We start from the raw sequence: 13476 nt of genomic DNA, 5'->3' as shown, positions 1-13476 counted from the left end.
TGATTAACTAGGCAATATTCAGGGCCAATAGTGGTGTCCATAGGCTCTTTCATGGGTTTGTGCAACACACAGGGAATGATGGTTCGATCAAGGGCATCATATTATCATAGAAAATAGTCTGGAAGCATCCTATCTGAACACCGAGCTTCCTAGGTGAACAGATGGCTGGGGCACTATCCGTGACACTGGCAATAAGATTAATCTTGTAGCATATGCAACTCTCGGAATCTCAATGTGTATATTGACCAGTGAACACAGGCCTTTAGTACATAGCAGTAAAGAAACCATTGGCAGATTATCGACCAGTACATTAGAAAAGGGAGCTAATTTGATTACTCAATTCTAATAGTAAATTTGGGGGCAAGATGGAGTTTATTAAACTGTGTGAAGACATTATTTGATGTAGCTACAGATTACTGTAGATAACTGTAAGAACCACTTCTTTTCTTGGACTGTGAACTAAAAATGGGAAAATATATTTAACTAAGGAATTGGTGTAAAAGGTTTGCAGTTTTTAAAAGCAAGTTACTGGAACATTGTTAAAAATCACACAACATCAGGTTATAGTCCAACAGGTTTATTTGGAAGCACTAGTTTTTGGAGCACTGCTCTACCACTTGATAAAGGAGTGGTGCTCTGAAAGCTAGTACTTCTAAATAAACCTGTTGGACTATTACCTGGTGTTATGTGATTTTTAACTTTGTCCACCCCAGTCCAACACCGGCACCTCCAAGTACAGGAACATTGAGAGTTATGCATTAATATTGCCTTATTCAAATAGTGATGGAGTATTCCAGACCCAATTGCACCACCTGGGTGAGTTCAAGGCAATTTTTGCCTTGAAATGCCATTTTGATTGGCTTTTCAGTTGGGGCAAGTAGCAACCACTTGATTGGTTCCTAGGCAGGTGCCTACAGCCTTGAGCATGGAAATTACAGCAGAAACATTCAAGCGGAAAAATAGAAAGCACTAATCTCTCTCTCTTCCATAGCTAGCAGGAGATCAAGGAATGTAAGTGTAAGCAGATCACTGACAAGTGTAAAAACAACAGGGTTGTTGTGGATGATTGTAACTTTCCAGTATCGACTGGCACTCTGTCAGTCCTGGGGCTTGAATGGGGCAGAATTTGATAGATGCATCCAGGAAGGTTTCTTGAAACAATATGTAGATTGTCCAATTGGGGATGGGGCAGTACTGGACCTTGTACTGGGGAATGAGTCTGGCCAAGTGACCAAAGCTTCGGTGTGGGAGCATTTTGGAAGCAATGCTCATAATTCCCTAAGTATTAAGATAGTTATAGATAAGGATAAGACTGGTTCTCGGCTAAAAGTGGCAATTGGGGAAAGACCATTTCCAATATTATTAGGCAGGAACTGGAGAAATTTTATTAGGGACAACTGTTTGAGGGTAAATTCATGTCTGACATGCAACAGTCTTTTAAAGGCTAGTTGATCAGATTTCAGGACCAGCATGTCCTTGTGAGGATGAAAGACATGGATGGCAGGATTCCAGAACCCTGGATGATAAAGATATTGAAGGCTTAATCCAAAAGAAAAAGTAAGATTATGTGAGATTTAGGAAACTGACATAAGTCAAGGCCCTTGAGGAAAATAAAGGGAGCAGAAAAGATCTTAAACAAGGAATTAGGAGGGCAAAAAGGGCTATGAAAAGTTCTTAGCAAGTACGATTAAGGAGAATCCCAAGGCATTTTATAGTTATATTAGCAGCAAGATGGTAGCTAGGGAAAGGGTAGGTTCACTGAAGGACAAAAGGGGGAATTGATGTATGGAGGAAGAGAAAGTGGGTGAGGTTCTTAAAGAGTACTTCGCATCAGTACTGTATTCGCTAAAGAGAAGGATGTAGATGATAGTAAGATCAGGGAGGATATGTTGATATTCTAGGGCACATTGGAAAACAATGGACTTATTAGGTATAGCCAGAAAGGTCTTGTCTTGCAAATTTGACTGAGTCTTTTGAGGAAGTGACGAAGGTGATTGACGAGAGCAGGGTAGGGCAGTGGACTTTTCTAAAGCATTTGACAAGGTACTTATGGTGGACTGGTCCAGGAGATTAAGTCATATTGGATTTGTGGTGAGTTGGTAAGTTGGATACAAAATTGGCTTGGTCACAGACTACAAAGGGTAGTTAGGAAGGGGTGTTTTTCTGACTGGACATCTGTGAGCAGTGGTGTTGTGCAAGGATCAGTGCTGGGACCTCAGTTGATGCGTACATATGATTTTGATGAAAACATAGGTAGTCTGATTAGAAAATTTGCAGATGACACGAAAATTGATCAAATTGTGGATATTGAGGAAGGACACAGCAGGATATGGGCGGCACGGTGGCACAGTGGTTAGCACTGCTGCCTCACAGCGCCAGAGACCCGGGTTCAATTCCCGCCTCAGGCGACTGACTGTGTGGAGTTTGCACGTTCTCCCCGTGTCTGCGTGGGTTTCCTCCGGGTGCTCCGGTTTCCTCCCACAGTCCAAAGATGTGCAGGTTAGGTGAATTGGCCATGCTAAATTGCCCGTAGTGTTAGGTAAGGGGTAGATGTAGATGTAGAGGTATGGGTGGGTTGCGCTTCGGCGGGGCGGTGTGGACTTGTTGGGCCGAAGGGCCTGTTTCCACACTGTAAGTAATCTAATCTAAAGTAATCTAATCATATAGATCAGTTGGAAAGTTGGGTGGAGAAATGGCAGATGGAATTTAATCCAACTAAGAGTGAGGTGATGCATTTTGGGGGGGTCAAATGGAAGAGTAAAGTATACATGCAATGGCAGGACTCTTAGGAGCATGAAGATACAGAAGATCTTGGGGCGCAAGTCCAACGCTCACTAAACACAGCAACACAAGCAGATAAAGTGGTAAAGAAGACATACGGCATGATTGCCTTCATTGGTCAGAGAGTTAAATATTAAAGTTGACAAGTCATGTTATAGTTGTATAAGACTTTAGTTAGGATACATTTAGAGTATTACATACAATTCTGATAGCCAAGACCTTGAATAGTGTGCAAAAGTAATTTACCAGGATGTTGCCTGAATTGGAGTGTATGAGCTATAAGGAGAGGTTGAATAAATTTGTTTTCACTAGAGCATCGGAGGCTGAGGGACGACCTGTTGGATGGATAAAATTTATGACAGGCATAGTCAGAATGGATAGTTCAGGGTGAGCGTGTCAAGTGCTCCAGGGCATAGAGTTAAAGTCTAAATTGTTTGGTAAACAATGAATGAAGCTTTTTATACAATGTTTTGTGGTTGTTAGGTAAGTAAACAACCTTCTCTTCTTCAAATGAGACCATGGGTATTTTTATGATCTTCTGAACAGGCAAAACAGGCTTCAGAGTAACATCTTTCTGCAGAGACTGCTTCTTCAACAATGCAGCAGTTTATCAATATTGCCTCTAAATAGCAATGTGCGCAAGTCATGAGGTATGGCCTGAATGCAAATTTGATTTGTGCCAAGAATGTTGTCAGATAATCCAAGCTGGCACTCAGAATGAGCAAATCCATTATAATCTACAAGTTCACAAATGGTGGATACAAACTGCCCACAGAGAGCACCATGTATACAGACATATCTCACCAGTTACTGTTGAACTGAATGTACTAAAAAAGGAAACTTTAACTTAATGAACACCAGATATCCTCACGTTGAACAATATAAATGATATTAAACTATTTATTTTGGTTGGGCAGAAATGGTCAATTTGCATTTCAACTGAAGATCTGGCAGAGGATAAAACAGGCCAATAATTCACCATAGCTGAATTTGCATCACCACCTTAAGTCAAATATATGTCACATCCACTCAGTACAAATGTTTGTTGCTTTCCAGAGTTATTTTGCATTAAGAAGTACATATTCCTTAGTGTCTAAGGTGCACCTACCAGTGATTATAATCCAAATGTTGCCTGATAAGTGTATGCGGCTGAACAGTGCCATAAGTGTCGACTTCAGGCATGTTCATGTCATCAATAAAGTATATCAATCTTTTCGTGCCTGGTGGCCCATAATTTCTGCCAGCTTTCTTCTCAAGGGGCTTTTCCAGTATGGCTGCAAAAGATAAACAGCAAATGTAACCATAAAAATCCATGTGCTTTGAAATCCAGAGGGCACAGGGAAGACTCTTCAGCAGAGCTATCAATGATAAATAGTTAGCACTGCACTTGAGGAGAAGCAACATGCCCACCCCTATAAATAAAGTTGTGAGTACCATCCCCTACTCACTTTGGTTCAATCTTCACCTCACTTATTTCTTTAAATAATATGTAATTTTAAAAAGTACTGTCACAATATCCTTTGAGAGCGATACCAGATTACAGAAAAGATCTCGCATATTTTGCACTTTTAAGAAAACACACAACAAGAAAAGGTACAACTAACAACACTATATTTAATCGGCATAGTTAGCTCAGTTGCAACGCAGTGTGATGCTCACAGCATGGGTTCAAATTCTCACACTGGCTGAGGTTCCCATGAAGGACTCTCCTTCTCAATCACTCCCCTCGCCTGAGGTGCGGTGACCTTCAGGTTAAATCACCACCAGTTGTCTCTCTCTAATGACAGAGAAGCCCTATGATCTGGTAAGACTATGGCGACTATATCTTTAACTTTTAAACCACTAAAATTCTTAATGGAACTTGCCCCATTCTATATATTTTTAATTGCAATGCAGAACGTCTTTCCACACCGTAGTTTCAAGAGTGGTCGTGCAACAGGTCTCAAATTAAATCAATGCGTGTCATAGCTCCCAGGAATTAATAGTGATTTCTTTTAGGCTTCTTGATCTGGCACTGGCTTTCAGACCTCTCACTCTCTGCAAGTATGCTACTGCTGATATCTCCCATTAATTAGTATTAGTAAAAAAAAAAGTGTTGGCCAAATTAATAGGACAGAAAGCTGATGAATCCCCAGTGCCTGATAACCTACATCCCAGGATATTGAATGAAGGTGATCAAGGAGATGGTGCTGCATTGGTTCCCATCTTCAAAAGCTTTCTGGAACTGTCCCGGCAGAATGGAGGATAGAAAATGTAAGTCCGCTCCTGAGAAAGGAAGGAGTGAGAAAACCTAAGAATTATAGACCAGTTAGTCTAACTGGTGGGTAAAATGCTAGCATCTACTATAAAGCATGTGAGAACAGGACACTTCAAAATATATCGATAGGATGAGATCAAGTCAACATGCATTTATAAAAGGGAACTGGTTTGTGAATGAGGGTGAAGGATTTCTACTTTAGTTAAAAACTGAAGTTTAATATAATGTCACAAGAGTAAGGTTAAAGTAAGCCAGTAACTTCAAAATATAAGCAAAGTTATGGAAGGGCAACTCAGCCAAGTGTTATTCCTCTCCTGTGCTCCTGGATACTTCTTGTAACCAAGATAAGCCCAACTGCAGGAGGCATTACCAGTTGCGCAAACTTGTGATCTGGGATTACAGGCATGTCCATGAGACAGAACTACGTTTGTAACACATTCAGAGAGGTTAAGGGCAAGCAGACAGACAGAGAAAGTGACTGACAGATTGTCCAAGCCAAACAATCAGGGAGTGCAAGAATTCCCAGAGGTCCGACCTGAATATTGATGAGGGCAATGAACCCTTGGATGAGTGAGTGCGCTGTCTCCCTGGTATAAATTGAAGGATGTCACAGAATGGTGGCACTCCCTCCATTATCAACACTCAGCAGCAGTGTATACCACGTACAAGATGCTCTGCAGAAGTTCACCAAGACTCATTTAAAAAGTACCTTCCAAAACCATGCCCACCTCCATGTAAAAGATCAAGGGCAGCATATACATGCAAATACCACTTCAAGCTCTCCTCCAAGCCATTCCCTATTCTGACTTGGAAATATATCGACGCTTGTTCTGTGTCACTGGGTAAAACTCCCTTCTTTAACAATATTGTGGACTTACACATGAATTGCGGCGATTTGTGAAGGCGGTTCATCACCACCTTCTCAAGGGCAACTCGGGACAAATAATGAACGTTGGACCAGCCAGAAACGTCCACATCCCCTGAATGAATTTTTAAAAGTCCAGAGCTCCCTGGATTACACAGGAGATAGAAATTAAGTTAAAGAAAGACAGACTTATGCCTTATGACAGGTATCATAATTGGGAAGCAAGCTAAACACAGACGGCTTCAAAGGGAGGTGAAAAAATTAATACAAGAAGCAAAGAGGGATTTTGGTTAAAAAGATAGGTCTTATAGCCAACAGAAAAAGAAATCCCAAAGTCTTCTGTAAGCACATCATTAATAAAATGGCAGGTAAAGGAGAAGTGGAGCCAACTTGGAACTAAAAAGGGAATTTACACATTTTTATTCACTCATAAAGTTAGTACAATTGCAACATTTAAAAGGCATCTGGATGGGTATATGAATAGGAAGGGTTTGGAGGGATATACAAAATTTGACCAAGCAGAGTCAGCATAACTTTAAGGGAAATCATGCCTGACAAATTGACTCAAATTCTTTCAAGAGATAAGAAGTGAGATAAATAAAGGGGAAGCAGTGGATGTAATATACAGAGGAACCATGATTATTTGAACGAGATGGGCTGGCACTATTTCATTCGGATAATTGATTATTCGGTTAATCGATTCAATGCCTCTCTGGGACTCGGAGGTTTCTGAAGTTTCCTTTTACCTCGGTCTGCCTGCCTTGCTCCCTCTCTCTGTCTCAGGGTTTGTTTCTGAGCAGACACACACTTGTATGTAAGGGTGCTGCAGCATAGCTGAAGTCTCCCCTCCACCTTTACACCCCCCCTGCCCCCCAACAATAAGTTCAATGGATTGACACAGCAAGCACTTGCTAAGTCTGCTCCCCGTTCATGAGACTACGCAGCAGCACGTTGTGCGCAAGTACCTGTGCATCCCCCCAACCCATCCAACACCACCACCTATTTTTCCCCACCCACTTTATGCAAAACTGGTCCCAGGTATAGAGGTACTGTGTTATAAGGAGATGTTGAGCAGGTCGGGCACGTACTCACTGGTGGTTAGAAGAATGAGAGGCGACCTTATTGAAACATCGAGATCGTGATAACTGAAGATGCTGAAAAGTCAGTGTAGAGTGGAGTTGGAGAAAGCACAGCAGGTCAATCAGCATCAGCAGAGAAGGGGAACTGACATTTCAGGTGGGAACCTTTCATCAGGACTGGGGGAGGAGAAAGGGGCTGAGACATTAATAAAGGGAAGGGCTGGTGCTGGGGAAAGGTGATGGGATGGTGAGAGGTGGATGCAGGTAGGACATGGTTGTGATTGGTCAGTGGGAAGGGTGGAGCAGACACATGGGAAGGAAGATGGGCAGGTAGAGTCAGGTTAGGTGGGGCAGAGTGGAGAGGGAGGGCCAGGCCTGGGATGAGGTGGGGGTGGGGAGATTTAGAAGCTGATGAATTCTATGTTAAGGCCGTATGGTTGTAAGCTCCCGAGACAGAAGATAAGGTGTTCTTCCAGTTTGCATGTGGCCTTGTATTGATGGTGGAGAAGGCCCAGGATGGACATGTCATCGGGAGAGAGTGGGACGGGAAGTTGAAATAGATGGTAACCGGAAAGGTGGGACATTTTGGAGCGTATGGACCATAAATGATCTCTGAACCGGCTCCTGAGTTTGCACCACTTCTTCCACCTGCAGTCTGACCCAACCACCAAAATGATATTTCCCATCCCACACCATCCACTTTTCGTAGAGACCATTCCCTCCATGACTCCCTCGTTAGGTTCACATTCCTCACCTACCCCTCCACCACATCCGGAACCTTCCCCTGTAGATGCAGGAGATACAAAACCTGCCGTTCCACCTCCCCCTTCACCCTCTGTCCAAGCCCAGCAGAGGTTCATGTGTACTTCCTCTAACCTGATTTACTGCATCCATTGCTCCTGATGTGGTCTCCTCTACGTCAGAGAAACCAAGTACAAACTTGGGAATCAGTTCAGGGAACACATATGGTTTATACACTCTAATCAACCCCACCTTCCTGTTGCCAGCCATTTTAACTCCCTGTCCGAGACCCCTGACAACATGCCCATTCTGTGCCTCCTCTACCTTCAACATAATGCCACAAGCAAACTGGAGGACAAATGTCTCACCTTCTGCCTCATCTGCTTACAACCATACAGCCTTAACATAGAATGCACCAGCTTTCAAATCACCCCAGCCCATCCCAGGCTCAGCCCTCCCTCTCCACCTCACCCCTTTAACCTGACCCGACTTGTCCATCTTCCTTCCCACCTATCAACTCCACCCGTTCTACTGACCAATCACAGCCACCTCCTACCTGCTCCACCTATCGCCATCCCACTCATCTTTTCCCCAGCCCCACCCTCCTCCCTCTATTTATCTTGCAGCCCCTTTCCCCTCCCCCACCCCGATGAAAGATTCCAACCTAAAACGCCGAATCCCCTTCTCTGAATCTGTTTGACCTGCCGTGCTTTTTTCAGCTCTGACCTCATTGAACCACATAAGATACCTCAGGGACCTGAGAGGGCAGATGCAGAAAGATTGTGTCATCTTGTGGGAGAGTCTAGGACCAGAAGGCATAATTTTAGAATGAGAGGTAACCTACAAAACAACTTTAAGATTGACACATGGTCATGTTCTCATATTATCTTAAAATGAATTGCTGTTTTTGTGTGGCCTGTTTGTTGACTACTCAACACACTCTCAATTGTTATGCTTCCATCTATGCACATAGACTACAGGAAACATTGCCCTTTGTCATTACAACAGTGGCCATTGATTCACCAACAAGTGTACACAATTGTCAGCAAGCTATTGAATGGCATGGTGGCTCAGTGGTTAGCACTGCTGCTTCACAGTGCCAGGGACCCAGGTTCGATCCCAGCCTCAGGTGACTATCTGTGTGGAGTTCTCCCCGTGTTAGTGTGGGTTTCCTCTGGGTGCTCCGGTTTCCTCCCACAGTCCAAAGATGTGCAGGTTAGGCCAATTGGCCATGCTAAATTGCCCATAGGGATATGTAGGGTCTAGGTGGGTTACCCTTCTGAGGGTCAGTGTGGACTTGTTGGGCCGAAGGGCCTGTTTCCATACTGTAAGGATTTTTTTAAAAATTCTAATTCTATTCCAACACAAGAGGCATCACAGCCTCCTCATCCACAATCTCAGCAAACGTCACTACATTGTGGGTGCGTGTACCCTTTCTGAGTTTCTCTCCATTGTCTGAGGGAATGGGAGTGGGAGCAAGGATAATTCTAGCAACTAAGCAATAGCCTGGCTGACAAATTGCTTAAAAGTAACTTTTGTGAATATACTGTACAGATGCCCACATTTAGTACGGGCTTAAAAGGTCCTGACTTTTCTATCAATGTGCCCCATGGGCAAACAATACACAATAATGCTACATTAAACAAACTGCATAAGTTTGGAATTCCACAAACCTTGAAAATGATATTGTCAAGACTATTTGGAGAAGTAAAGAGGCCCTAATTAGTTGGTGTTAAACTATTTCTTTCTCTGACAGGTTTCCCAAGAAATAGCTTCAGATTTTGGGGGCTTGGACTCATGCAGCTGCTTGTGGAGAATGAAAAATAACTCTGTTCCCATCAACAAAAACTCAAGATTAGTCCTTCTCAAAAATCACAACATGGTTGAACATTTCCATCTTATGCACCCCTTTGGCTCATTCTACATTTCTGTATCTATATTTCCTCCACTGCAACCTTTATGAAACCTCTGTCCTTTCTTTAAAACCTCTTTCTTTATTTCAATCTTTTCAACAGCTATCTATTTGGCATTTTGCACACCATTTCATTGTATGTTATCTGGACATTTGGTCATTGTTAGACAGAAGTGAGAGACAAGAAAAAGTTCACAACTCAGGAGGGCTGTGTGATAAAGATACTGCAGGGAGAATGTGCTATACTCTGAAACAAAGAAGCATCACAGATGGAAGGAAAGCTGACGCTATGTTCAGGAGCTGGATCACTGACTGAGACAGCTCTGCAATCTGCTGTCTCTGTACTCTCTTCTATTATTACTGGCACCAAAATCAATATTGAATTCTTGCTGGAACTGACATGCCTAAGTAAATAAACAAATACAAGAGCAGCCAGTTGGAATCTTCTGCTCCATTCAGCTATCTCTATCTGAAATTTCCCTCTTTTTCAGGGAAACATGACTTCCATGGCCATTCTACTGCACACACTGAGTAAACTGATACTGAGAACGACTGGGAAGACAGATACCCCTGTTGAGGGTACAGACAGGGTAACAGAGAAGAGTGATGTCTGACATGTCTTTCAAACCAAGTTAGCTTGAATATACTTCATGGTCTATGGTGGTTTGTTCCTGCCTAAATCAAAATCGATTGCATAAATGTAACCACTCTAACAAGGACCTAAATATTCAGAGATCCCTATTAACAGTTGAGAGTGTAGTGCTGGAAAAGCACAGCAAGTCAGGCAGCAGCCGAGGAGCAGGAGAATCAACATTTCGGCCCTAAGCCCTTCATCCTGAAACATTGATTCTCCTATTCTTTGGATGCTGCCTGACCTGCTGTACTTTTCCAGCACCACACTCTCGACTCTGATCTCCAGCATCTGTAGTATTCACTTTCTCCAGTCCCTGTTCACAACTTGGCAATGCAGAAAAATGACAATTTCCTGTCCAGTGATGGCATTCCAAGACAACCACAATTTTGTTTTTGCCTTGCCTTCCATTATAACATCTAGGGTACACTCCTTGCATTTTGTATATCCAGACGTGTTTGTCAGTGATGTCGCAGTGAAACTTTAAAAATACAGATATTCAAACTATGCTTCAGCTTGTCTAAAATTAAAAGATCATTTATAGATATACCAACAGTATGAGTCACTGCTTAATGAGATTCAGTGACAGTGAGGAACTGTAAAGAGAATTTTTGAACCACTGAATATTGAATAAATTATGTCCCAACAGTACAAATGAATTGCATTAATAAATAACAGTGCATTTCAGATGCACTTAGGGAATGGAAATGAAAAAGTCCAGCTTAGAGTGAAGCTGAACAAATTCACTTGACAGGAGTTTATCTTTACATATAAAAGATTTAGCCTGAGATAGCAACTGATGATCTGTTTTCTTACATATGTCGCCTTTTAGCTACACAACTTGTTTAATCCTAAATGAAAAAGACAATTCTGGTGCACAAGGATACGAACAAGGGTGAAACAGTTTATATTGCCTGCAATAACAGTCCAGATTTTCCATAAGGTTTACCTCAGTAATGTCAATGTACATTATTGATTTGTACATAAATTCCAGGAAATGACAACGAGCGACTGATGCCACTACTGAAGTGACTTCACCAGACAAAGGGGCAGCGCTTCGAAAGCTTGTGATTTCAGATAAACCTGTTGGACTATAACCTGGTGTCGTGAGACTTCTGACATTGCCCACCCCAGTCCAACACTGGCACCTCCACGTCATAAAATCATTGACACATGCAAATTTGCCAAATTAGTGCTGTTGTTATTGCTGTTAATAATAAGACCATTACAGAATGGGGCTTCCGTACTCAGAATCATGGCTATCAATTAGCAGGTTGCTTAAATTGAGGAATAAAGTTGAAAGTTTAACATTGTCACAATCTTAAAGGAAATGGAGGGTGACACATTTACTGTGAGGCCCAAGAAATTTACTGAAGACTGCCAGTAAAATAAGGAACCTTCTGACAGTTAGACATCTATGAAATGGTGTACAAGTATAGTGCTAATACTGACACAGGAGTCTATTGCAATACTCAAATCACCCTCCCTTCAAAACTTGAGACAGAGTCAAATGATGGAAAGCTGGTTCGGCAAGAGCTGCCTTGACTTTCAGTCTTCAAATCTCTGGATGGTTTTGATCCCACATTTGAATGATTCATCATTTTCAATTCTTAGAATCAGATATTCAATCTTTACACCAGATGATCAAAATCTAACAGTGGCCAATCAAATACCACCTCTAGCCAAGATGAAAATCCATCTGATGTACACGAAAGTTAGTCCAGCTCACCACAAGGAGTTAGGAGACAAAGCTGCTCACATCTTTCATTTCAGCTTTTCCTCCTCTTCTGTTGGGGGGCAAGGGGGGGGTGGGGGAGGGGGGAATCTGAGATTTAGACAATATTCTTTGTTAGAGGCAGGGATCAAGGATGGGGACCGGGGGAAGATGGGTGAGGAGGATCCACTATTATATTTTTGTCTCATCGTATATTAAAGTTCCAGGTTGTAATTTCTGTTCAGGCAATGAGTTATGACAGTGCTTTGACTGGAAGGTAGAACTACCTATTAAACAATCTATTTGCAAGATTGTTATTCATATCAACTTACAAATTGCCGATAAAAGATCAACTTTGTAAGGTGGAGAGCCAAACTTGTTTTTAAAAGTTTTAAAACGTTGACAGAAGGTAGAATATATTTCACACCATTGAATTGGTATCCTCTTATGATAACCAGATATATAAGTTTCATCTTTTCCGATTCTTATGTACTCAGTCTAGACATCTGTTGAGTTAGCATTTTGGAAGTCTGTTTGTTTATTCAGGAAATTTCATGGGTTCTTAACTACAAACTTAATCATTTCACAATAGCTTAAAATTTATTGATACAGTTGATTTGAATTTACTATGTTTACTCAGGAAATATCGTTGGCTAGAAATCCTCATTTGCCACAGGGAATGGGGCAAAGACTTCTCATGAATAACAGAAAACATGGATACCGCTCATTTGTAAACTCTCCTATTTGCTGCAAAGGGCCAGGTGACCAGGCGAGATGAGTCAATGGGGAAAGAAAGTGTCAAGATATGCATGCCTGCATGGGTTTCCTCCCGGTGCTCCGGTTTCCTCCCACAGTCCAAAAATGTGCAGTTTCAGTGGATTGGCCATTCAAAATTACCTCTAGTGTCCAAGGATATGAAGGTTAGGTGAATTGGCTATGGTGGATGCGGGGTCACGGGGATAGGGGAGTGGGTCTGGGTAGGATACTCTTCAGAACGTTGGTGCAGACATGTTAGGCTGAATGCAGGGATTCCATGATGATAATATGCATTTGATGGTAAAGGGAATAAGGTGTTTGGTGATCAATTACTGTTATTTTTGAAGATGTACTCTCACAACTGATTTTTGTTATTCTTTGCAAATCTCTGCAACAGTGAGAGATGAGGGCTGATCAAACATAATTGCTGCTCAAACTACTGTCTTTTCTGCAATTTGAAAATTGCCCTCAGTACACATTTCTTGTGACATCAGGAAAAGAACAATCTGTGCTCAGCATACAGTGAAAATTTCCATGAATATTTTCAATCAGGAACTTGGAGGCCAGTGTTTGTTATAAATGGGTAAACAGAGCTGGTGTCAATAGCTGCGATCTATTAAAGAGACCATAATCAAGTCATTATCTTGCACAGTGACCTCATCATCCCAATGACAATCATGAAGATTTGACTGCATTAGATTTAGTGCAATAGAGTATTTATTACCAGCAATCTTGTTACC

At 42.0% G+C, this 13476-nt stretch overlaps 1 protein-coding gene across 2 annotated transcripts in view; it reads right to left on the bottom strand.

Annotated features, from left to right (window-relative positions):
• Nucleotides 1-13476, bottom strand: part of dnah9 (dynein, axonemal, heavy chain 9) — a 507475-nt gene that overhangs the window by 297092 nt on the left and 196907 nt on the right. For both annotated transcript variants that reach the window (XM_072558306.1, XM_072558307.1), the window contains exon 39: nt 3890-4055. In XM_072558306.1, coding sequence (XP_072414407.1) covers nt 3890-4055 — 166 coding nt within the window. The remainder of the gene's footprint in view (nt 1-3889; nt 4056-13476) is intronic.

This window comes from Chiloscyllium punctatum, chromosome 39 (assembly GCF_047496795.1).
Source record: "Chiloscyllium punctatum isolate Juve2018m chromosome 39, sChiPun1.3, whole genome shotgun sequence".
NCBI lineage: Eukaryota > Metazoa > Chordata > Chondrichthyes > Orectolobiformes > Hemiscylliidae > Chiloscyllium > Chiloscyllium punctatum.
Note: the sequence above shows the minus strand (reverse complement) of the source record. Positions and strands in the feature narration are given on the sequence as shown.